The sequence below is a fragment of the Cydia pomonella genome, chromosome 1 (assembly GCF_033807575.1).
Source record: "Cydia pomonella isolate Wapato2018A chromosome 1, ilCydPomo1, whole genome shotgun sequence".
Classification (NCBI taxonomy): Eukaryota; Metazoa; Arthropoda; class Insecta; order Lepidoptera; family Tortricidae; genus Cydia; species Cydia pomonella.
Window position 1 is genome coordinate 20,295,141 of NC_084703.1, and position 23,429 is coordinate 20,318,569.

A 23,429-nucleotide genomic window follows, 5' to 3' on the forward strand; every position below is an offset into this window, starting at 1 on the left:
TGTGTAACTTCTGGTCAGAATCACGAGGACTTAAGACAATTAATAGTGTACGAGTATTAAGGGTTGTAAACAAGAATTTACGAACGAGTGTGAATTAACACGAGTTCATAATTCCTGTACCGCCTACGGCACACACAATCATTGCATTAAACTTAGGAGGAATAACCGGCCAAGAGCATGTCGGGCCACGCTCAGTGTAGGGTTCCGTAGTTACTCTTCCGTCACAATAAGCTAAACTGGAGCTTAAAGTATAGTAAATTGTTAACCAAGGGATGAAACGGTACCTTTCACCTGAGTTTAACAAATAGGCAAATTTGCATAATCAGTACCTAATTAAAATAAGTCTTTTTACTATGAAGGGAAAACTTTTTGCGATAACTCAAAAACAGCTAAACTGATCATGTCCGCTATAGTTTTCATTTAATGTCTTTCTTAAGCTCTACTTTCACGATTTTTTTCATATTTTTTGGACCTATGCTTCCAAAGTTAGAGGGGGGGGGGGACACATTTTTTTTTCTTGCGGAGCAATTATCTCCGAATATATTCACTTTATCAAAAAATGTTTCTTAAAAACCCCTATTAGTTTTGAAAAACCTTTCCAACGATACCCCACACTCTAGGGTTGAAGCGAAAAAAAATTTCACCCCCACTTTACGTGTAGGGGAGGTACCATAAAAAAAAAAATTTAGATTTTATTGTACGACTTTGTCGGCTTTATTGATTTATATATCCATGCCAAATTTCAGCTTTCTAGCACTAACGACCACGGAGCAAAGCCTCGGACAGACAGACAGACAGACAGACAGACGGACATGGCGAAACTATAAGGGTTCCGTTTTATGCCATTTGGCTACGGAACCCTAAAAAGAGGAATTAAATATAAACTCTTGCCTGTTTTCGGACGTACATTACAACAGCCCTATGTCAGAATTTAAGGAATTTAATTTTACGGACCGCATCGTCTACGTGTAATAAAATAACACCTTTTACTAGGTATGTAGTGTGATAAAAAAAAGTGTCCTCGTTTTTTCATACTTCATTTGAAAATGTATGAGAACATGGGGTTATTCTCACTAGTTACCTCCAACTCACTATGGTGGTAACTAGTGGGAATTGTTTTTCCAGTTGTCACCACCAAAATATTATTTTATTGTTCAATAATACTGACAAAAATACATGGCTAAATATGAAGTGGGATTTGTTGCGTCGACAGTTGATTTAGTAAACTGTGTGTATAAGATGTATACGTAAATATAAAGCTCTTAATTATTTTGCTGTTCGTGGCTATATTATTAAACATGTAGATCTGTTTCCTACTTATACAGATAAACTTATTAAAAAACGTTTGTTCAGTTTTAGAGCAGTTAACTGAATCGGGTGTCGATGGAAAAAAGAAGCCAATCTATATTTATCTACAGTTATGGAACTAATTAACATTAAAGACTGGACGCATACAAAAGACGCAGCCACCCTCAAGAGATTAGCAAAGACCAGAGAGCTGAATGCCATGCTGACAGCCGACGCCCATTAGACTGGGCATGGCACCAGAAGAAGATGTAACTAATTATGTCAGAATTGAACATTCAAATATTTTGAGATATTAACAACTGGGAATTGTTTTCTAAATTGTTACCACTGGGATCAGGTGATAACAACTTGATGATAACTAGTGGGAATAACCCAAAAAATGCGACGCAAAACGGTTAATTGTTATATGACACTTTCTTTTTTAAATCGACAGTCCTCTTGATTCTACACAGAAATAATCCAAAACTAAATAGTTTTATGAATACACCTATATTTTTTTAATTTTAGTCTCCAAATGTCCAAGAATTAATAATGTAAAATGGATTATAAGAATTGGAGATTAACACAAGGTAGATTAACGTAATTAGCAGTGATCGGAACTATGGGAGTAAAACTTTAACAAAACTTGTTAAGCGGACATAAAATAGTGCATACAGCCCTAAAAATATTCATGTCCATAGGGATAGGAATAGTATAGTACTTACAGCCATAAAAATATTTACATTCATAGATTTTCGAATATGTTTAAGGCTATAAGCACTCTTTTTACGTCCGCTTGATAAGTTTTGTTAAAGTTTTACTCCCATAGTTCCGATCACTGGTAATTAGGTATAAGGTAGAGCTCTTGGGGGGCTGCGTACAATGGAATCCTATCGGCTTACCTAATAACCAGCTACCTGCTCACTCGTCCGTTCCGAGAATTGTGCATGTTTGCTTGTATTTTATTTACGTGTACTTATAATCAATATTTATTCAATGAGGAATATACATTTTATACTAGGAGTTTCCCTAAACAGAAACTTCGCGATGTGCAAAAATATGTGCAACAGATATAATTTAGTTTTTTATGGTAAAAAAATATAGTTGATATGTAGAGTACAAAAAAACCCAGTAATACATAAAGTGAAATGTTCTTATCCATTTCATTCTACCGCATAGGTAGGTACATACACGGTGCCTTCTGTTTCTCAGTCATTTGTAACTAGTTAGGATGATGATGATGATTAATAAAACTGTCCTATGATTCCTATGTCCTTCCTCGGGCCTCAAACTTTTTTCATACGAAATTGATCGATTCAGCGGTTTGAGTGGGAAGAGGTAACAGACAGAGATAGAATTACTTTCGCATTTATAATACAGAAATACAGGCTATTTATTAAGTCACCTGTTTGACGAAAAAGAAATTGGATGTTTCATACATTTGTCTGACCTTGACATCTTCTATGGGAGAGTTTTTTTTTTCGCGGTTTCGGTGTATTGACATTTTCAAAAAAGGACCATACTACACGTCGATACAAATCTACAACCATGTCCCCAGTTTTATCAAATCAGAAGAAAACAACAATATATTTGAAAGAAAATTAAAGCAGCATTTAAAAAAAAGCATATTATACTATAACCGAATTTATGGAAGAAAAAAGTTATAGCCATAGATTGACACAATAATTGTTTTAATCATCATAGCTCTCAAAAGTATCGCAAGCTTGCGTGCCAGCTCCCTGTAGGCTGTCTATTTTATTGCACCGTCTGGGAATCTCGTGCAAACGCTTCTTTTATTCCTTCACTTTCTTTTTACGTTGAGACGACATTTAGAAGTCAATACAACATGCAAAACTGTAAATTTAAGTTGAAAGAATAACAGTCTCTCAACCCTACTTTTTAACCGACTTCAAGATTTCAAAAGGAGGAGATTATCGATTGGATTATATTTCATAACTCCGTCATTTCTGAACCGTATTTAAAAAAAAAAAAATGAATTTTTATATATAATATATATACAGATTGGTCCCGTTTTTGTCAAAACTCAGTTCTGATGATGGGATCCATGAGGAATCGAGGGAACTCTTAAAATGTGATAGGCATACATATAGTGATTTTTGTATTTTCATCAACAAATCAAGCATTTACATTAAAAAAATGACATTTGATGAAATGGAACAGCTGATGCTGATCAAAATGGAACTTTTCAACAACGCACGGTCCCCGCTTGGCGATTTGTCGTCTTGGTTATGTTTGTTAGGCACTAGGTTTACAAGATTTTTTTTGCCAAGCTCGAGATTTGATGGTAGAATCTATAAGGAATCGAGGGTACTCCTCAAATGTTAAAGGCATACATACAGAGATTTTTGTATTTTCTTTGACAAATCAAGCATTTACATTTAAACAAGGGACATTTTATGCAGTGGATTTGCTGATGATGATCAGAATGGAACTCTTCAACGACGCATGGTTCACGTTTGACGATTTGTCCTCTTCGTTGTTTTTGTTAAGCAAATTAGATTTTCAAGACAAATTTTTGTCAAGTTCGAGTTCTGACGATGGGGTTCATGAAGAATCGAGGTAACTCCTCAAATGTTAAAGGCATGTTTATAGTGATCTTAGTATTTTCATCATCAAATTAAGCATATGAACAAATTCATATGCTGATATGAAACAATACCCAATAACGTCACGGTCAACTCACCTACTTTTTAGTGTTTCGTACAAAACTTTGTTCACGGAACACTTATGGAATTACTTTAGTTTTGCAAATCGGTAATATGCGATTTGGCGGAGACTGTTAAAATTTGGAACAGTCATAGTAATTATCGCCACTAATATTGTAAATAAGTCAAAACTGCTTATTTCTTAATTTTGGGGGAAATTTAGGGTGTTCAGAGGGGTAAGCTGAATTTATTTTTTATTTGTAAGAATCGTGTGGGATACCATTAGATAGCTTGCAAAAATTTGAGCCGATAGACTAGTTTTGAGTTCATTTTACGTGCAGTATACAATAAATTTCTCCTCTGTCCTGGCGATTTTAAAATAACCAACTAAAACGAGCATGGAGACGGCGGGAAAATTATCAGGGTAACCATATCTTTAATAGTTTTTTGATTGCAGCCTGATCTTAGGTTGCTTAGGGAATCAATACTTAGTAAGACTCTACTTTAAAATGGTTGTCCTATTACTTTTAAATACAACCTTATTTTAACAGGAATAAGTTTCAAATTGGAACGGGATTTTGCACTAGTTTAAGTCATTTGGTAAATTGGTTATTGACATTAATATGTGCATAGAGTTACTAAATCGTAGACAGCTAGATAAATTAATTTAATATTTATTTAATGTTGTTGATAATTTCAAATTTTGATTATGACTGACATATCAGTTCAGTATCTGATTTAGTCAAATTACTGTTGAGTTAAGCAAACCAGTTTTTAGTGAAAACGCGTTTTTCCTAGTTAAAACTTAATTTATCCCTCGGATACCACTCCAACTCGACCGTCGACTTCCGATCGATTATGTCATTTAAATTTCAAATATGAAAAAAATCAAAATTCTAATAACTCAAAAACGACATAATTATGCCTCTTGACCCATGGAGTGGTAGGCTGGTAGGCCGTCGATTTCCGACCCATTATGTCATTTAAATTCAAATTTGATGTAAATCAAAGTACCAATAACTCATAAACGACATATGCCACTTGAAGAATTATGGAACGCCTCAATGAAAACCCGTTTTCACTAGTAAAACTAGTTTTCTGAAACGCATTTTAGTTATAGTTGTAACTCGAATGTTTCAGTCAAAACTAGTTGACGCAAAGTATATTGGTGAATACGGTAGTTTTAACTAATTATTCCAACTAGATTTCAGTTAAAACTAGTTTTGAACGGGAAAACGCATTTTTCACTAGGTGAATTTAGTTTTTACGGTATTCTACCAGAGTTAAAAGATATGTGTTACGACGAGCAAAGCGAGGAGTATTGTGTTGTGTTAGGCTAACCGTGGCAAAAAGGCGCGCGAATTCGAGAGAGAATTATTTAATTTCTCAGAATCTTGCCCAGAGGCGGCGTTAGGCGTAGGTGACGTGGGCCACCGCCTATGGCCACGCGGTATGACTGGCCCCGAGTCCATTGGGACGCACTCTTACATTTTGATAGCCTCTAAAAATGTACTTTGCCCACATTAAATTTTGAACTTGCGTCGCAACTGCATTTGTCCCAATATGTAAAACTGAAACGGGACGGGATTTAATCATATGCACTTACTTTTATTATTCGTCCTAACGTTTTGAACGTGATATTCTGTTTGTGGCTACAGGCAGATTCTAATAAATTTACCATACATAATAAATTCTAATAAATTTTATCTAATTTAGCTAATACTAAATTAGATAAAAATTATTTTTTCTTTTTGCTACATTAATTTCTCTTATTAAGAACTTCGGTAAAACATTTGTTAAAACTTTATGTTAAAATAGTTTATCTAATCGTTTAGTTATCTGACAACTATCGATTTTCCATTTTGAGTCGCGTCTTGTCTACAAGTTTAAATTACAACAACTGCAACTATGTAAATAATTGTCATAGGTTATCATAAAGTTTTATGGGTTTTATACTACTGTTTTTGACGGATTTAGTTTTTCACGTACGAAGTTGTCATGTTGGTTGTCAACTTTGACGTATATTACATTGTTGTTATTTCCGTATTCGGTAACAAATAAATAAAGAGGGAGTTTCATATTATGCTTGCATAAACCAAAATGCCAAATCTTTATCAATGTGAGTTGTTGTAAAAGTTTGAGACCACGAACGCCGGACGCAACTTTGTCAAAAATCGAGAAAATCGCGTTTTTTTAAATTTGGGCAATTCAAACGCTAATGTTTAAAGTTACTGGATTACCAATAGACTTTGCATTGTTTTGTACCGTACATTAGCCTGCTTTTCTTAAGAGTAAAGGGGATGAGGTCACATATGTTCTTCTCCATATAAACGTAGGTTCCATTTTCCTATTAGGATATTTATTTATTTAAACATTATTGCACACATAAAGAAAAATGTACAAATGGCGAACTTAATGCCAAAAGGCATTCTCTACCAGCCAACCATTGGGTCAAACAGAGACATTTGTGTATGTTAGTGCAGGAAAAAATAATAAATAATAAGGAAAAAATTAAACGTGAAGTCAAATAAATAAACTACTTATATATAATGTATAAAAGATAGACTAATACCTATAATTATGTACATATACATGATGGTGAACCTTATTTAAGTTCTTCTGACAGAAGATGCTTGCAGGATATTAACATTATAGAAAATATTTTTCAGTAATTGAAACTATTGAAAGTATATTAACTACAGTCAATATCCAGGGAGGAAAATGAGTACTACATTTGTATGGAGAAGTGATGATCTTAAACCTGTTCGAAATACTTTTCAGCATTGAAAAAAGCTTTACTCGTATACTTGTAGCTTCTACATATAGACCGGAGGTCTGTCATAGGGTCTTCCATTCCATTGTCTTTGTTTTATTATCAATGAGAGTTTTGATTGACAGGCGGCTACCTCTAGCCAGGCAAGTACGGAACACTTCACCGCGGTCGTGACTGCGGCTTGCCCATTTTTTTAATATTTATATCCTATTTATTATATTGAACAACAGTCTGGTACTTTTTTTAGTTACCTGTATCCTGAAAAGTTTCCATGTTTTTACTTTGAATTTGTTTTTAAAATAAATAGTGAATTTATTCATGAATGTACAGGGCGTGACCAACAATGTTGCGCTCGTGGACGTCATGGAAGACAAACTGAAGGGGGAGATGATGGACTTGCAGCACGGCTCCGCCTTCATGAGGAACGCCAAGATACAAGCCAGCAAGGGTGAGATCAAACACTTGCTAACGTTTCACATTAACAGCATGCTTCTGATTTCATCCAATTTGGGTTGGTTCGAATTTAATATGTTTTGTGTTATGTTGGCAATTGGCCTGAACCACAAAACTGAGTTCAGACTTGTGATGATATGGGCAACTAGGTCAGTTTATTGCTGACGTGGACGACCATCATGTCATCTTTACACAACTAACTGAATTCAGTAACTTTAAGTATTTTACCCGTAACAATATAGAGGTAATAATTTCATCAAAGGCCATCTTCGTCTTAAATCTTTGAAATACATTTTTAGAATAGGTAGGTTTTATGAGGCCTAAAATTTACTTAATATCATTTTGAAACAGGCAAATTTAAAGTAGGTACCTAGTTATTAATATGTTGTAATGATTATCATACAGATTATTCGATATCGGCGGGATCGAAGATCTGCATCGTGACGGCGGGCGTGCGGCAGCGCGAGGGAGAGACACGCCTCGACCTGGTGCAGCGCAACACCGATGTACTCAAACACATCATTCCTCCGGTTCGATCCACATTACTAGACCTATAATAACGTTCAAACTTGCACTTCCTCATCAGTTATTTTAAATTATGTTTAGGTATAAATAATATACATTGACCTATTTACTTATGATGCAGCTAGTGAAGTACAGCCCGGACGCGGTTTTCCTGATCGCCAGTAACCCCGTGGACATACTGACATACGTGACTTGGAAGCTGAGCGGGCTGCCCAAGCACCGCGTCATCGGTTCCGGCACCAACCTGGACTCGGCGCGCTTCCGCTACCTGCTCTCCGAGAAACTCGGCGTCGCCACTACCTCCTGCCACGGGTACATCATCGGCGAACACGGGGATTCTAGCGGTTAGAATTTTAAAATATTTGCTATATTTGAAATATTATGTGGAATTAGTGAGTGTTTAAGGTGTGCTGAAATTACACTCACGTTTTTATGGGTAGGTACATATAAATAAAACTGTTTTTTTTTATCACTAGACTAAAACTTCAAAACTGTTAGTATTTTTTATCATTTTCTTGACCCGTTGTGCTGGTGAGGAATGGATCTGAACGCAGAACTAAAAAAGCTGTGGCATGTTTTTTTATACAACATACAACCCAAGCAATTTATCAAGCTGTGAACCGGACTTATTTATAGTTCCGGTATGGTCCGGCGTGAACATCGCCGGCGTCCGGCTCAGCGACCTGAACCCGAAGATTGGCACCGACGCCGACCCCGAGCACTGGAAGGACACGCACGGCGCGGTGGTGAAGAGTGCCTACGAGGTCATCAAGCTGAAGGGCTACACGTCGTGGGCCATCGGCCTGTCGCTCTCACAGCTGGCGCGCGCTATCCTCACCAACGCCATGAGCATCCACGCCGTCTCTACTTACATCAAGGTAATTTCTTTGATCGTTAATTATTTCGATTTTGCCCGTTCTTGACTGGATTAAGGAAAATATTTGCAAGTGTTGTTAAAATATACAATTTTTTCTCAAACTTGCAATGAAATGTTGACATGGATTATCTACTTCAAATTAGGTCCGGAATTCCGGCGCGATGAGTAAAGATGATATGTAAGGAATTTCATACAGCCTTACACACCTGTAAATAAATTTTCTTTTATTTTTAAACCTCAAATTGTGCCACGTCTTGGCATTCAACCATAAAAAAACCTATAAGCAATATTTTTGGTTCGTTATGACATTCTGCCATTACCTACGCATTTTTTTCTTTTTTGTGTTTTTAGGGTTCCGTAGTCAACTAGGAACCCTTATAGTTTCGCCATGTCCGTCTGTCTGTCTGTCTGTCTGTCTGTCCGAGGCTTTGCTCCGTGGTCCTTAGTGCTAGAAAGCTGAAATTCGGCATGGATATATAAATCAATAAAGCCGACAAAGTCGTACAATAAAAATTAAAAATTTAATTTTTTTGAGGGTACCTCCCCTACACGTAAAGTGGGGGTGATTTTTTTTTTTTGCTTCAACCCTACAGTGTGGGGTATCGTTGGAAAGGTCTTTCAAAACTAATAGGGGTCTGTAACAAACATTTTTTGATAAAGTGAATATATTCGGAGATAATCGCTCCGAAAAAAAAAATGTGTCCCCCCCCCCCCCTCTAACTTTTGAACCATAGGTCCGAAAAACTTCCACCAGTAGACCTTAAGAAAGACATGAAATGAAAACTATAGCGGACATGATCAGTTTAGCTGTTTTTGAGTTGTCGCAAAAAGTTTCCCCTTCATAGTAAAAAGGCTTACTTTAATTAGGTACTGATTATGCAAATTTGCCTATTTGTTTAACTCGCGTGTAAGGTACCGTTTCATCCCTTGGTTAACAATTTACTATACTTTAATCTCCAGTTTAGCTTATTGTGACGGAAGAGTAACTACGGAACCCTACACTGAGCGTGGCCCGACATGCTCTTGGCCGGTTTTTTATTATTATTATTACTTGGGGGATAATTTTTGCGCTACGATGCACGATTTAGGAGATACGGCCCTATAATGATTTCTGCATGACTAAATAACTTTTACTGGTGATAGAAAAATAAATCTTATTGGGAGCGTGCACGACTGTCACGCAACCTAGTGTCCGCAAGTCTAGGGGAAAACGTCAATTCACTACATCTTATAAAACTACTCCAAAACTAAAAACTACTGAACGGATTTTCATACGACTTCCATCTATCAATAGAGTGATTCTTGAGGAAGGCTTAAGTATATAACTTGTTAAGGTTTTGTGTAAATTGTTTGTAATATAACGATGTTGTCGGAAAAAATCACGCTGGCTAGGAGCTTTAATCGAAAACGCTGCCTAATCCGTTTGAGCTATAACAACACAATATATAGTGGGGTTGTTTCTCATTCATAGGTCTACAAAAAAGTCCGCGATGCTAAATGTCTATCTTTTAAGGATAACTTACTATACAAATTCGTAACTTCTAAAAAAAGATCACGTAATATGTGGCATTTGCAAAGCTATTTACATGGATACATTAGGTAGGTATTAACAATTATCAAAATAAATACGTTAGTTATATTAAGCATTTCATACAGCTTACAATGGTCCCTTACACCCATACAATTTAAATGAATATTTCAGGAGTAATCGTAAATCAAAGTTTCATTTCGAGCCATATAATTGCACGAAATGTTAAAGACGCTATCCGCAGTTAGTTCAAATTTTTACCACCTTATGCGCTGGGATCGCTTTACTTACCCCCACCATGCACTTCGCACGGTCCCAATAGGGCTGTATCTCCTAAAACGTGCGTCGTAGCGCAAAAATAACCCAATTATTGTTCCTCTTTAATACCCTACGCAATGAATTGACGCATTGAATGAACACGCATTAGGACATGAAACAATCAACATCATCATATTTTTATTATTATTTCATTGCAAGTTTGAGAAAAGCACTATACGAATCTCGGCGAGAAATGGGGTTGCCGGTCGCGTATACCTATCCTATTTATATTTATATCTACTTGGTCTGCTACCATTCGTTTCCCGGCCTCTGTAGTAATGTAATATTAATGAAGAATAATAAAAGGTAAGCAATAAGGATCACTTAACCAAACATAATCAGCGTCAATAGGTACATATCATATCTGATCCACTCGCAGCACCAATTTCAAAGCACGAGTACAATAACCTTATTTCTATTAATATAATCTTGGCAAGTATTTTTGTGAAAAGAGCAATAAAACTGTTGACATTGACGCAGCTAATCTTATTCTGCGATCAAAGTTGAATATACCTACGCACACACTACGCGCTTCGACTACTAGCATATACTACGATTCGCGATTCAACTAAAACAACCGTCTAAAATGCGATTCTTAGAATTCTAGCTCGGGAAGTTATTATAGGTCCTTCTACATTGTCTCTACATCGTTTATGATCAATTTGCTTTAAGTATGCTAGCAAATTGGGATGTTGACAGTGTTACATTTTATGGAAAGAAAAAGACGAGTCTCACAATAAATAAGTAAAATAGGTATACATATTGAAAATAATAAAAAACAAGGCCTCAAAAAATTTGGTGGGTCTACCATTAGGTATATTCCGTCCAATGGTTGGTACTATTACATTACATTTCAATGTAAATTAATGTTTTAAGCTTTTATTTAACTTGCCCTGTTAATATGTATGTATGTTAGTGTGGGTCACATCTTTGAAGCACGCAATATACAATACAGATTGACATAGTTTTTATTTTCAACAAGCCAAATTGTATGTTGGATTCAGGGCGAGCACGGCGTGGAGGACGAGGTGTTCCTGTCGCTGCCGTGCGTGCTGGGCAGCGGCGGCGTGTGCGACGTGGTCCGCCAGCCGCTCACCGACGAGGAGGCGGCCGAGCTGCGCAAGTCCGCCGCGCTCATGGGCAAAGTGCAGGCCGGCATCAACTTCTAAACTTGCAGCCAACAACCGTCTGTGCGCAGAAACGCACGTTATAAACTAGATCAATGCCCTACCTACTACTTTTTACGTATTCTTACTTGTCTTAGTAATGCATTATGAGTGTATATCTAGTTAGATTTTATTGCACTGCTAGCTGAGATGCTTAGGTTCTAGATAGATTAGTAGGAGCAAAACACCTGCCTAATACTAACGCATTTCCTTAGGCATAATGCTGCACGCGAAATAAATGTGTAGTTATATAGAATATAATAAACATAATGTGGCAGCATAACAAGTTTTCTACCGATATATTTTATGGACCACTCTTATAAGGGGGCAGGGAGTCTAAAAATCGAAACCAAAGATATTTTCAAACTTATTAGGTTTTCTAATTAATTACATACCTATTGGATTTTTTTTTTGGTACATTCAGTATTAAATACCAGGCGCAGGTAGTTGAGGTGGATGGATCCTTGAGCCCATTAGGAACAAATGTTACAAAATGAAAGTCCCACCCGGGAAATGGGGACAACTAGGAAGGAAACATTCTTAGCCAGTTGTTATCGCGGGGACAACTAACTGCCGTAACTAATGTAGTAATGTGTTATTGACAGCATTAGAAATCTTAAAGGGCGATGAGAGTGATGACGTTAAATTACCATAGGTATATATATATGGAACTTTTTAATTTGATCAGTATTATAAAATAGTGGCATAATTAGTAGGTATTCTATTCAACATGTCAGATTACTAAGATACAAATTGCTGCTAGGGTAGAGCTTCTATTGTCGCGTCATTGTTGGACATTTGTATTTTATTTCTCTGACCGCCACAGTCGGCCAACAAAGGTAAGTAGGTATAAAATGAACCTTAACACATTATAATAAAGTTAACTATTGTGTGTAATACAAGATATTAGTCATAGCCGTCAAGATGAAATATTTTTACATCCGTACATAATAATAATTTAATAAATAATAATAAAATGCTTTATTGCACACTACAAAAAAAAAAGGTTCAAAGTATGTAAAGGTATAAATATGTAGGTAACAACAGGCGGACTTATCGCTAAACAGCGATCTCTTCCAGACAACCTAATAATAATAATAATAATGTTTATACTTAGAATTTTTCATTGGCAAGGCTTGATAACTTGCAGCCCGATTTATAAATTGATAATGATTTGGCTCTCTAAATTAGTTGGTTATTCCAACTAGTTACTGCCAAGTTGTTACTAGTGGTAACTACTGGGTTTTTTCCCACCTTTTACCAGTGGTCCAGGGTTCATAGATAACGTCACATTTCATTCAATTTATAATTATTAAAGTAGTTTCTAGTAGTTATCAGTGGTAAAAGGGTGAAAAAAAATCCCCGTAGTTACCACTAGTAACAACTTGGTGGTAACTAGTGAGAATAACCCTATTATTAGTCCTGATGTAAGAACAAGTGAAGAAAATATGAAATATTACCTATAGTCAATATGTTACCCATAATAAATCGATCGTCACAATGCTTACGCTGTAAGTAAACAGAAATCGGTATTTTGGTATGAAACAGTTATAATACCTAATCCTTTGAATTACAATAATTTACATAATAAGTACCTATATGTGACGTTTCACGGATAAAGGTGCCTTATGGCGGTTGGCGCTTACTTCGCGTAGCACCACATTAGTATTGGAGCGTCGTTAATAATAGCGTTAGCGCCAACCCCCGTGCAAAGGCACCCGTGGAACGTCACATACTTATATTTTTCACAAGACTGCATTTACGATAAGCAGGGCACAGGGCAATAGGTACATGAATTCTTTCATCTGATATTTATCATAGATCCTCTTCTTGTGTAACGATGTATTTATAGTAAATTTTTGCCACAAGTTGATGTCCAGTTTAATTAAAACTAGCTGCTAATGCTAACTAATACGATTAGCTTGATCTATTATTTTACTATCAGTATTTTTGTACGTTTTTATAAAATCGTGGTAAGTTTGGGAAGAGACGTTTTCCATATAGATTTTAGTACATTGACCCGCCTGTTGCTATCTCTATTGCACGCGCATAATTATATTGCTGTCAAACTCGCACAGTGACAGTGACCACCACCAGTGATCATTGGCGGGGCAGATATAGAGATAGCAACGGGCGAGTCAACGTACCAAAATCTATCTGAAAAGCGTCTCTGTTTTTAGTCAAAATGTATAAAAACTACATGACTTGCCAACTAACAAGATAAGTGTGAAAAATGTGTATCCTTATGTGCGGCCATTGTTATTCACTTTTAGGCCTTCATCGCAGTATTTATATCATTAAGCTTGTATTATAATTTTAAGTTCAGAGTTTGTCCATGGCATTTTAATAAATGTAAATCTTAATCAACATTTTATTTAACCTGTGCACGTGCATGTCTAGACACGCGGCAGCGTGTCCAGCCAAGTTCAAAGAAAAAGGAACCGGCGAGTCTAATATTACACGAACCATTTCAAGCTACTTTTGACCCCTTCACAACTAGAAACCTTTATAATTTCAGGATTTTGTACACAGCACAGAACTTGGCACCCATATAGATCTCAATTCTTTTGTCGGCGAGTCAGTAACGACACATTCTTGATATTGAACTTTCATTTCAGATTTCACGGATCCGGTAAAATCAATACAGAGTGATTTAGAGACGTGAACAGGGCAAATCCACACACTCAGTAATGTTACTTAATCATTCATATCTATAGTCCTCCTCGCCGTATCCGACGACGGCGACTCCTCAACTGTTTTTATTCGGAAACATGGAAAGCTCTAATATGGCTTGCAAAGCCAAATTTGGTTTTGAAAATGCGATCACATGGTGCGCAATGAAGCTGACCAGCTGGGTTGTCGGTATAGGTATACGAGGGCCTCGGTCGCGTCTTACGGAGATGGCGCTTGGCATCCAGGTCTTCCAAGCGCCGCTGCTCGTATTGCTCTACCTTTTTATGCACAGTTTCGCGCCATTCCGTTCTACGCATCGCCAGTTTCTCCCAGGAATCACTCGGTATACCGCAAGTGGTCAGGTGACGCTTGAGGACGTCTTTATGGCGGAAGTACTGACCCCCCTGTTTCCTCTTTCCGCTGGAGAGTTCTGAATAGAATACTGCTTTGGGTAATCTGTTATTACCCATACGCACAACGTGGCCACCCCACCTCAGCTGGTGCTTGATAATAAGCGCTTCGATACCAGGCATCTTGACGCGACGGAGGACTTCCGTGTTCGGTATCTTGTCTTGCCACTTTATGCGCAGAATTGAGCGAAGACAGCGTAGATGGAATGAGTCTAGCCTTTTAATATCTGCTTTGTAGCAGCACCAGGTTTCTGCGGCATACAGAAGAGTGGGTATGACTATGGCCTTATATACCATAATTTTGGTTGTTAATTTAAGGTCATGTGATCGCCAAACACGGTTGTTTAGTTTTCCAAATGCTGCGGCTGCATTACCTATCCTGGACGGTATTTCGGACGATAGGCTATTGTCGCTCCGGAGCTCCGGAGCTGACTTCGCTTCGCTGAAACTTTGTACTTACAGTAGGATAACGTATATCTAGTCCTGTAATTAGTTTATGTAGCTTCAGATACCATAGTAAAAAAAAAACAAGCGAATTTAAGTTTTGCTCTATTTCGTTTGTTTTATAAACTGGAGCTATATAAACTAATTACAGGTCTAGATATACATCATGTCAATGTATGTGATAAGATTCATTATAAGCAGAGATCGGACAAATTTGCGTCATTGCTCGCAATAATGTGGACATGACTCCAAAATTAATCAAATATGTAATCATTTAACTAATTTCTTACTTGACATAAAATTTAATTCCTAGTCAATAAATATAAAAGTTTGTTAAAGTATAGATTTATTAACGAAAATAATCAGTATTTTTTCCAAAATTTCTGCAGTCAGTCTATTTCTTTTTACATCAAAAATATACTTAAGTGCTGAAAAACTTCGCTCGCACTCCACTGATGTTAATGAGGCAAACTTAAGTAGTTTTATATATATTTTCTGTTCTTTGTTTAGTTTATCCCGATTTTGAGGTTATCGCCCACAACTTAGAACAGAAAATAAACTCTGAATTATACTGGAATAATAATATTCCTATAAAACTACTTAAGTTTGCCCCATTAACATCAGTGGAGTGCGAGCGGAGTTTTTCAGCACTTAAGTATATTTTTGATGTAAAAAGAAATAGACTGACTGCAGAAAATTTGGAAAAAATACTGATCATTTTCTTAATAAATCTATACTTTAACAAACTTTTGTATTTATTGACTAGGAATTAAAATTTAAGTCAAGTAAGAAATTAATTAAATGATTACATATTTGATTAATTTTGGAGTCATGTCCACATTTTTGCGAGCAATGACGCAAATTTGTCCGATCTCTGATTATAATACAACACTGTTTTAAAATGAGAACTAAACGCCGTTTGTATGGGAAGGTGAAATTAGGCTTAGCTTGCTGGGGGCTCTTAAGTCAGTCAAACAACCAAACGTTTTCCTGTTTGTTTTTTAACCGATTGCACTGATTTGTGATTATGAAGAAAACAACTTGTTACACTTGAATGAAATACGATTTTTAAAAGAAACAAAGAAACCACACTTCAATGTCACCTACGAAAAAAAAATCCAAGAACTGATTATTCACGGGTAGGGTCGGTTTTTTGGATATAATGACTGTACTACAAGTTATATATCATTTACAAGTGCGATAGAGAGGCAACACGTCGAACGTGGTTCGCGGTAGGCCCTCTGATTATTCACGGGTAGGGTCGGTTTTTGGGATATAATGACAGTACTAAGACATCAGTTTTTGTTAAGCTGTTACAGAATGGTAGATACTTATGAAACGTTATTTGATCCGCTACTTTTGATGCTGACTGTACCACTTAGATGTGTAAGAATGAATGATGTAGGTACGTGTAACTCAAAAAATTACTCAAATCGCACTTACATATTTACGATTCAAGTACGGTGAAGGAATTTAATTTCCTACCCATTTCGTACCTTGTCACAGTGACAAACAACATGAAACTCGCTAGAGACCTCATACTATTGTCACTGTGACAAGGTACGAAATGGGTAGGAAATTAAATGGGTAAGTAATAGAACGTATACAAACCTATAATATATCACTATGAATGTATAAATTCAATTTGTATAATTTTGATCGGAATAACATTCAATTGCAATAACTTGCAATATGTATAACAACGAATTCTATAATTGTAAATTGTATAATAAACACTACATATATCATTGTTTACGATACCTAACATTAGAAAGGTAAAACGTTGAAATAATATAACATACAAAACAAATATCATACATTAAAAATACCGAACCACTACCGAAATTACATTATTTAAATATATTTTTGTGTGTTAGTTAATGAACAGATACAGTTTTTAAATTATTATGAAATGAGCAATGTATTTGAAACATCTATACTATGCGAATTTATATTTCAACGTAGTTTGCTCCGTATTTATCTATTACAGATTGCAGCTTTTTTCTGTGGTAATTCTGGTGCTAATTTCTTTATCTAGAGGGTCACAGTTCTAACCTAACCTAACCCACTTTTCTGTTAACAGTTTCTTTTTCCGAAGCCTCAGAGTTCTAACCTAACCTGCTACCTATTCTGGAAACAATTTATTTATCTAGGGGGTCACAGTTCTAACCTAACCTAACCCACTTTTAGCAGTTTTTTTTCTAGTAGTGTGTTCTATGAGGTTTGAAATTCTAGGTCATCCTACTAATTTTACTACTTAATTATATAAGATGATATTTATATTTTAATATGTATATATTATGACAGTTATATGAAATGAGCTTAACTTATATGTATATTATACCAAACAGCCATATGCATAAACTGCGATTTACCAATCGGTTCAGGCCCAAGCTAGCGCCCAAATGTCTGACGCGCAATATGGCTTCCGGAAGGCGCGCAGTACCACAGGTAACCTACTGCATCTCATGGTCAATATAGTGCCGGCAGTAGATGCAGGAGACCAGGTGGATGTGGCGTACTTCGACTTTCGGAAGGCATTCGATACCGTCGACCATGACGTCTTGCTCGTGAAATTGGCAGACGCGGGTTTCACTCCACATACTCTTACATTCTTTGCCAGCTATATGAGTAACAGGCGCCAGTATGTGGACTGTACTGGTCACGTGTCAGAGCCATATTTCACGAGGTCTGGCGTAAGTCAGGGGAGCAATTTGGGTCCCGTAGAGTTCATTTTAATGATAAATGACCTTCCTGACGTTGTTAAAGATTCCGTTTGTCTACTCTTTGCTGATGACCTCAAGCTTGTCCGCAGAATTAATGACAGCTCTGATTGTATTAAATTACAGGAGGACATACATCGGGTGGTTAAATGGAGTCAAACGTATAAGTTACATTTCAACGCGGCAAAGTGTGCCATACTTTCATTCACCAGATCTCGGAATCCACTTCACTACCAATATGTGTTAGAAGAGACACCGATACAGCGCGTGTACGAAGTGAAAGACTTAGGGGTGTTGCTGAAATCCGACCTCACCTTTCGAGACCATATTGTTTCAGTATGTAAGAAAGCTTTCCGAAATCTGGGGTTTGTAATGAGACAGTCTCATGCGTTTACGAACATTAATGCGATACGTGTATTGTACGAGGCAATAGTCAGGAGTCATTTAGAAGGTAATGCGGCCATCTGGAGTCCACACGAGGCCAAATATAGGCTAATGTTGGAACGTATACAAAATAAATTTATTAGGTTTATATATCTAAAATTATACGGAGTATACCCTTTTTATCCTTTAATGTATCCTACATTGTTCGTGTTAGGAATGGTAGGATACAATAAACTAGAAGTTAGAAGGGAACTGGGGCTAGCTTCATATATATTTAAGTTGTTACGAGGCAAGTTGTGCAACCCTGGAGTCCTGGCAGAGGTGCGTTTGAACGTACCAGATCGGTATGTGTGGCGACGGCGGCGGCCGAGCCTGCTGGCCGAGCCGCGCGCTCGAACGCAACTCCTTCGCCAGGCCCCCTTTACGCGCGCAATTCGGACACTTAATCGAGTAGCGATCGAGTTAGATTTGTTTCTTTGTTCTTTGAGCAAATTCACAAGGGCCACGCTGTATGTATTGTGTTACTGTAGTTTGTAATACTTAATCTATGTACTGTATACCTATGTAATTATTTTATTTTGTGTGTCAAATTCCATACTGTCGAATTAGGATATCCTGTAACGATGGTTGTGTGTATGTAATAATAATAATAAAATGTATGTCGTATGTTATATTATTTTTATGTTATACTAATTGAAAGTATACGTTTACTTTATTATACATAAGATTAGTATACATTTTTAACGTTTGTAAACTGAAATTATTCCAAAAGTGCGTATATATTATAGGAAGCACCCATATTAAATTCTTTGACTGTACCTCGCAAACTCAAAGCGAGTGTACTATTCGCCACGTGCACGACTGTCACGCCACCCAGCATCCGGAAATCTAGCGGAAAACGTCAAATCACTACATCTCATAAAACGTCCCCCAAACTCAAAAACTACTGAACAGATTTTCATAGGGTTTTCACCTATCGATAGAACTTGAGGAAAGTCTAAGTGTATGATTTGTTAACATTTTTTGTAAAATTGACGGAAAAAATCACGCTGTCTAGGAGCATTAATCGAAAACGGTGCCTAATCCGTTTGCGTTTTAACGACACAGTATTCGCTATGTGCACGACTGTCACGCAACCTAGCGTCCGCAAGTCTAGGGGAAAACGTCAATGCACTACATCTTGTAAAACTACTCCAAATCTAAAAACTACTGAACAGATTTTCGTATGACTTTTATCTACTCGTATCAATAGAGTGATTCTTCAGGAAGGTTTAAGTATATAACTTGTTAAGGTTTTGTGTAAATTGGTTGAAATATAACGATTTTGTCGGAAATAATCACGCTGGCTAGGGTGAGAGTCAGAATGCATACCATATTTTTGTACGCTGCTTAATCCGTTTGAGCTATAACAACACGATGTATGGTGGGGTTGTCCCTCTTTCATGGGTCTACAAAAAAGTCCACGATGTTAAGTGTCTATCTTTTAAGGATAACTTACTATATCCATTCTTAACTTCTACAAAAAAAATCACATAGTATGTGGCATTTGCAAAGCTATATACAATTATACACGGATACAGTATTAATAATTACGTTAGTTATATTCAGCATTTCATACAGATTACAATGGTCCCTTACACCATACAATTTAAATGGATATTTTAGAAGTAATCGTAAATGAAAGTTTCATTTCAGCCATATAACTTGTACGAAATGTTAAAGACGCTACCCGCAGTTAGTTCTAATTTTTACCACCTTATGCGCTGGGATCACTTTACTTACCCTCACGATGCACTTCGCACGGTCCCAATATGGTAGAGTTGTCTCTCTTTCATTGGTCTATAAAAAAGTCCGCCATGGTGTATGCCTATTTTTTAAGGAAAACTTAATATACCCATTCTTAACATCTATAAAAAGATCACATAATATGTGGTATTTGCAAAGCTATTTACAAGGATACAAGCGTATTAATCATTATCAAATTAAAAACGTTAATTATATTAAACAATGCATGCAGATTACAATGATACATTACACCGTACAATTTAAACAAATATATCATAAATTAAAAATTCCATTTCGTGTATATTATTTAAAAGAAATGTTAAAGATGGTAACGTTTGTTAGTACTAATTACTAGCCTACGTTTTTAGAAATAAACATATATTAAAAGTAAAACTGACAAGGTCCTACATTAATAGCGCTTTCTCTGCTAATTCCTCCTAGTGAAAATTTTAAAACACCATTTCGTTCGGTCATCTCCCCCCTTGTCACCTCGTAAGATCAGTGACCGGTCTATAATAGTGATAATACTTAGATTATACTGTAAACGACTGCTTCGGTATTCATTTAGGGCATTTAATAACATAATAATACTTAGAAAAGACGCAGAACGTTTTTAGGCGCTTAGCACACTGGATCCGATAGTGTTACAACGTGCGAGCGGGATGTCGCTATAATACGCGCACAGCGCTGTGTCGCTTAAACATCGGAGCGACGTGCGAATCATGTCATGCTCTCCAGCGACCCCACATTGCATTTTTGCATTTTACATTATATGAGGATTTAGTACACAATAGGTACTCAATTTGTACTTAAAAAAAATGTACCTCAACAGATTAGGAGAACAAGCCAAAAGTATTTGGGGTTGATGTTGAGCATCCTCCCGGCAACCCCCTCTCGAGTTTTCCCATAAATACTATGAGAACATTCCCTGGCGGTAACATATTGACATGCATTTTTTTAAATGAACACAGCAAAATATTATATTTTTATGTGCTTAAGATTTTGTACGTTTCTTAAGCTTCATTTCTGTATAAAATTCGTGTGCATTTCGTATCGCGGTTCCGCGATATAACCAAAGTAAGTTCCTACATAGAGTGGGCATATTTGTCGAGCTTTTTAGCCGCTGTTAGGTAATTAAACTAGACAGTCAGTTTATTTGAGGGTAAAATCGTGAGTACAACATTTTCTGGCCTCTCGTTTAGTAGAAAACATAGTATTTATGGGAAAACTCGAGGGGGTTGCCGGGAGGATGCTCAACAGCAACCCCAAATACTTTTCGCTTGTACTTCTAATCTGTTGCGGTACAATTTTTTTTAAGTAAGTACAAATTGAGTACCTATTGTGTACTAAGTCCTCATATAGTAAAAAATGAAAAAAATGCAATGTGGGGTTGCTGGAGAGCATGACATTGCGAATCGGATCCATTGTGCTAAGCGCCTTATGCCTTAGGAGCGGGATTAATATATATGGTCAATAAAACATTTTACTATTTTCATATTATTGTATTATGAGCTTTATAAAATTTACAATAGGTACAAATACAACTTGATACCTAAAGGTGATCTTGAATTTTGATGAAGCTTTAAACATATGTATTTAATGGTATCATTGTAGGTACCTACATAGGTATTCTCAGTAAAAAGAGTAATTTATCTTGGTTACCTACTCATACTTTGACAAAGTTATCCTATTAGCGCGGTAAAAAAAATAACCTATTGCGGCACTGCTATGCAGGAAATCAGCCATTAACAACGCAGAGTCACCGAGTACCTACCAGCGGGCGGCCAACAACAACTATTCGCGTAATATAACTTAAGCCTATACAAATTGAGGCTCTTTACAAATGTTTTTTCAAGTCCTCATCAAAATATATTTCAGAACTTTACGGAACATTTCATTGCGAATTATCTTGCAAATACTTTTAGATGAAAATGTATTTGAGAATATAGTAGTTTCAGTCCGAGAACGGCGATGGCGGGTGAATACTATTGCTTCGGTACGCTATTGCCACACTATTAAACATGCTAAGGCGGAGTTTTCAGTCCTAGAACAGTAAATATAATAATAATAATATAATTTCTTCGACTATATTTGAATTTATTACATTAGTTGTATAGATATTATGTTCTTTCCAATATTATAAGATTTATAAGTTTCAAAGCAAATAGGAAAAAATAAAATGAACTTTACAAGCACACAGTGGCCATAACTGGTACATTAATTACGTCATTTTAATACAAGACACGTATACATATTTATGATCTTGCACAAATTGCAGTACAGTAGTAAAAGAATGTAGGCTCAGTTTTAGGACCAGTTATGTGTATTCACAATGCACTTACCAATCATATCCATTCGGTTCTTAAAAGGTTTCGCGCTACATTATAATCACTTTATTTATATACTTTATACATACATAATAAAAATTGCATTTGGTCACATCAACAGGACAATTTTAATATCATAAGTCTAAATTTTAATGTCTATATACAATTGGAAAAAAGTTTAAAAGTACGTGTTAGAAATAAGCATCATTTATATTAAGCATAAATCACAGTCACTTCCTTACAATCGGCCACTTACGTAAACCACACAAACTAAATAGTTCCGAAAATAATACTATAAACTAAACATTATATATTGTTGTATAATATTAATTACATGAGGAATTTCAAACCATAATCTCGTTATAGATGAATTTATAACTCGTTAATTTAATTAGTGATAATGAGAGAAATCTCGTTGCATATGAGTCAAGTAATTAAAGTAACAAAGACGACAGGTGGGCACATTGACTACAGAACGATTACAGTCTTCTCGAGCACACAGCCTGCGCCGAGGGCAGGTCATTTGGTTACAGCCTGCATACTACTCTTAAGCCGACAATTTATCTTTTAAAACTCACAAACATTTACTTCCGAAAAACAAGTCGCGCGCATTTTTCGTTTTGCCTTGTAATACATCTCTAGCAGTAACCTCTTACTGTTTAAGATAATCGTCAAATGACTAACATTGGCGCATTTGTGTAACGATAATTTTTCGGATTAAAGCTATGCTGATCTTCCGCGAATATAATGATAATGTCGAAACCTAACAAACAATGTTAGTTTCGTAGTCGTTTCCCGTGGGCGAGTGTCGGCGGGCGTGTCAGGTGTCGGGCGAACGCAACGCGTGCAGCGCGGGCGCCAGCCCCGCCGGCCGCCGCCGCTCCAGGAACGTCTTCAGCTGGCTGGCCGACAGCGCCAGACCAGGCGCCTGTTACACAATTATGCAATATTACACTTCGCTTGCATATCATTACCACGCAACAAATTAACCGCTCCGTGCAGGTATGCACTTCATACACTATCCACATTCTAATATCAGTTCCATGTGACATAATGGTAGTCTTCATTATCAGATCCACTTCTCCAATTA

At 36.5% G+C, this 23,429-nt stretch overlaps 2 protein-coding genes across 5 annotated transcripts in view; one reads left to right on the forward strand and one right to left on the reverse strand.

Annotated features, from left to right (window-relative positions):
* Positions 1-13,956, forward strand: part of LOC133527072 (L-lactate dehydrogenase) — a 28,685-nt gene extending 14,729 nt beyond the window's left edge. For both annotated transcript variants that reach the window (XM_061863973.1, XM_061863967.1), the window contains exons 3-7: positions 7,057-7,174; positions 7,585-7,709; positions 7,826-8,048; positions 8,341-8,582; positions 11,432-13,956. In XM_061863973.1, the coding sequence (XP_061719957.1) occupies positions 7,057-7,174; positions 7,585-7,709; positions 7,826-8,048; positions 8,341-8,582; positions 11,432-11,596 (873 nt within the window). In that variant the 3' untranslated portion in view covers positions 11,597-13,956. The remainder of the gene's footprint in view (positions 1-7,056; positions 7,175-7,584; positions 7,710-7,825; positions 8,049-8,340; positions 8,583-11,431) is intronic.
* A 7,545-nt stretch (positions 13,957-21,501) lies between these two features.
* Positions 21,502-23,429, reverse strand: part of LOC133526768 (kalirin) — a 228,163-nt gene continuing 226,235 nt past the window's right edge. For all 3 annotated transcript variants that reach the window (XM_061863506.1, XM_061863515.1, XM_061863524.1), the window contains one exon: positions 21,502-23,267. In XM_061863506.1, coding sequence (XP_061719490.1) covers positions 23,160-23,267 — 108 coding nt within the window. In that variant the 3' untranslated portion in view covers positions 21,502-23,159. The remainder of the gene's footprint in view (positions 23,268-23,429) is intronic.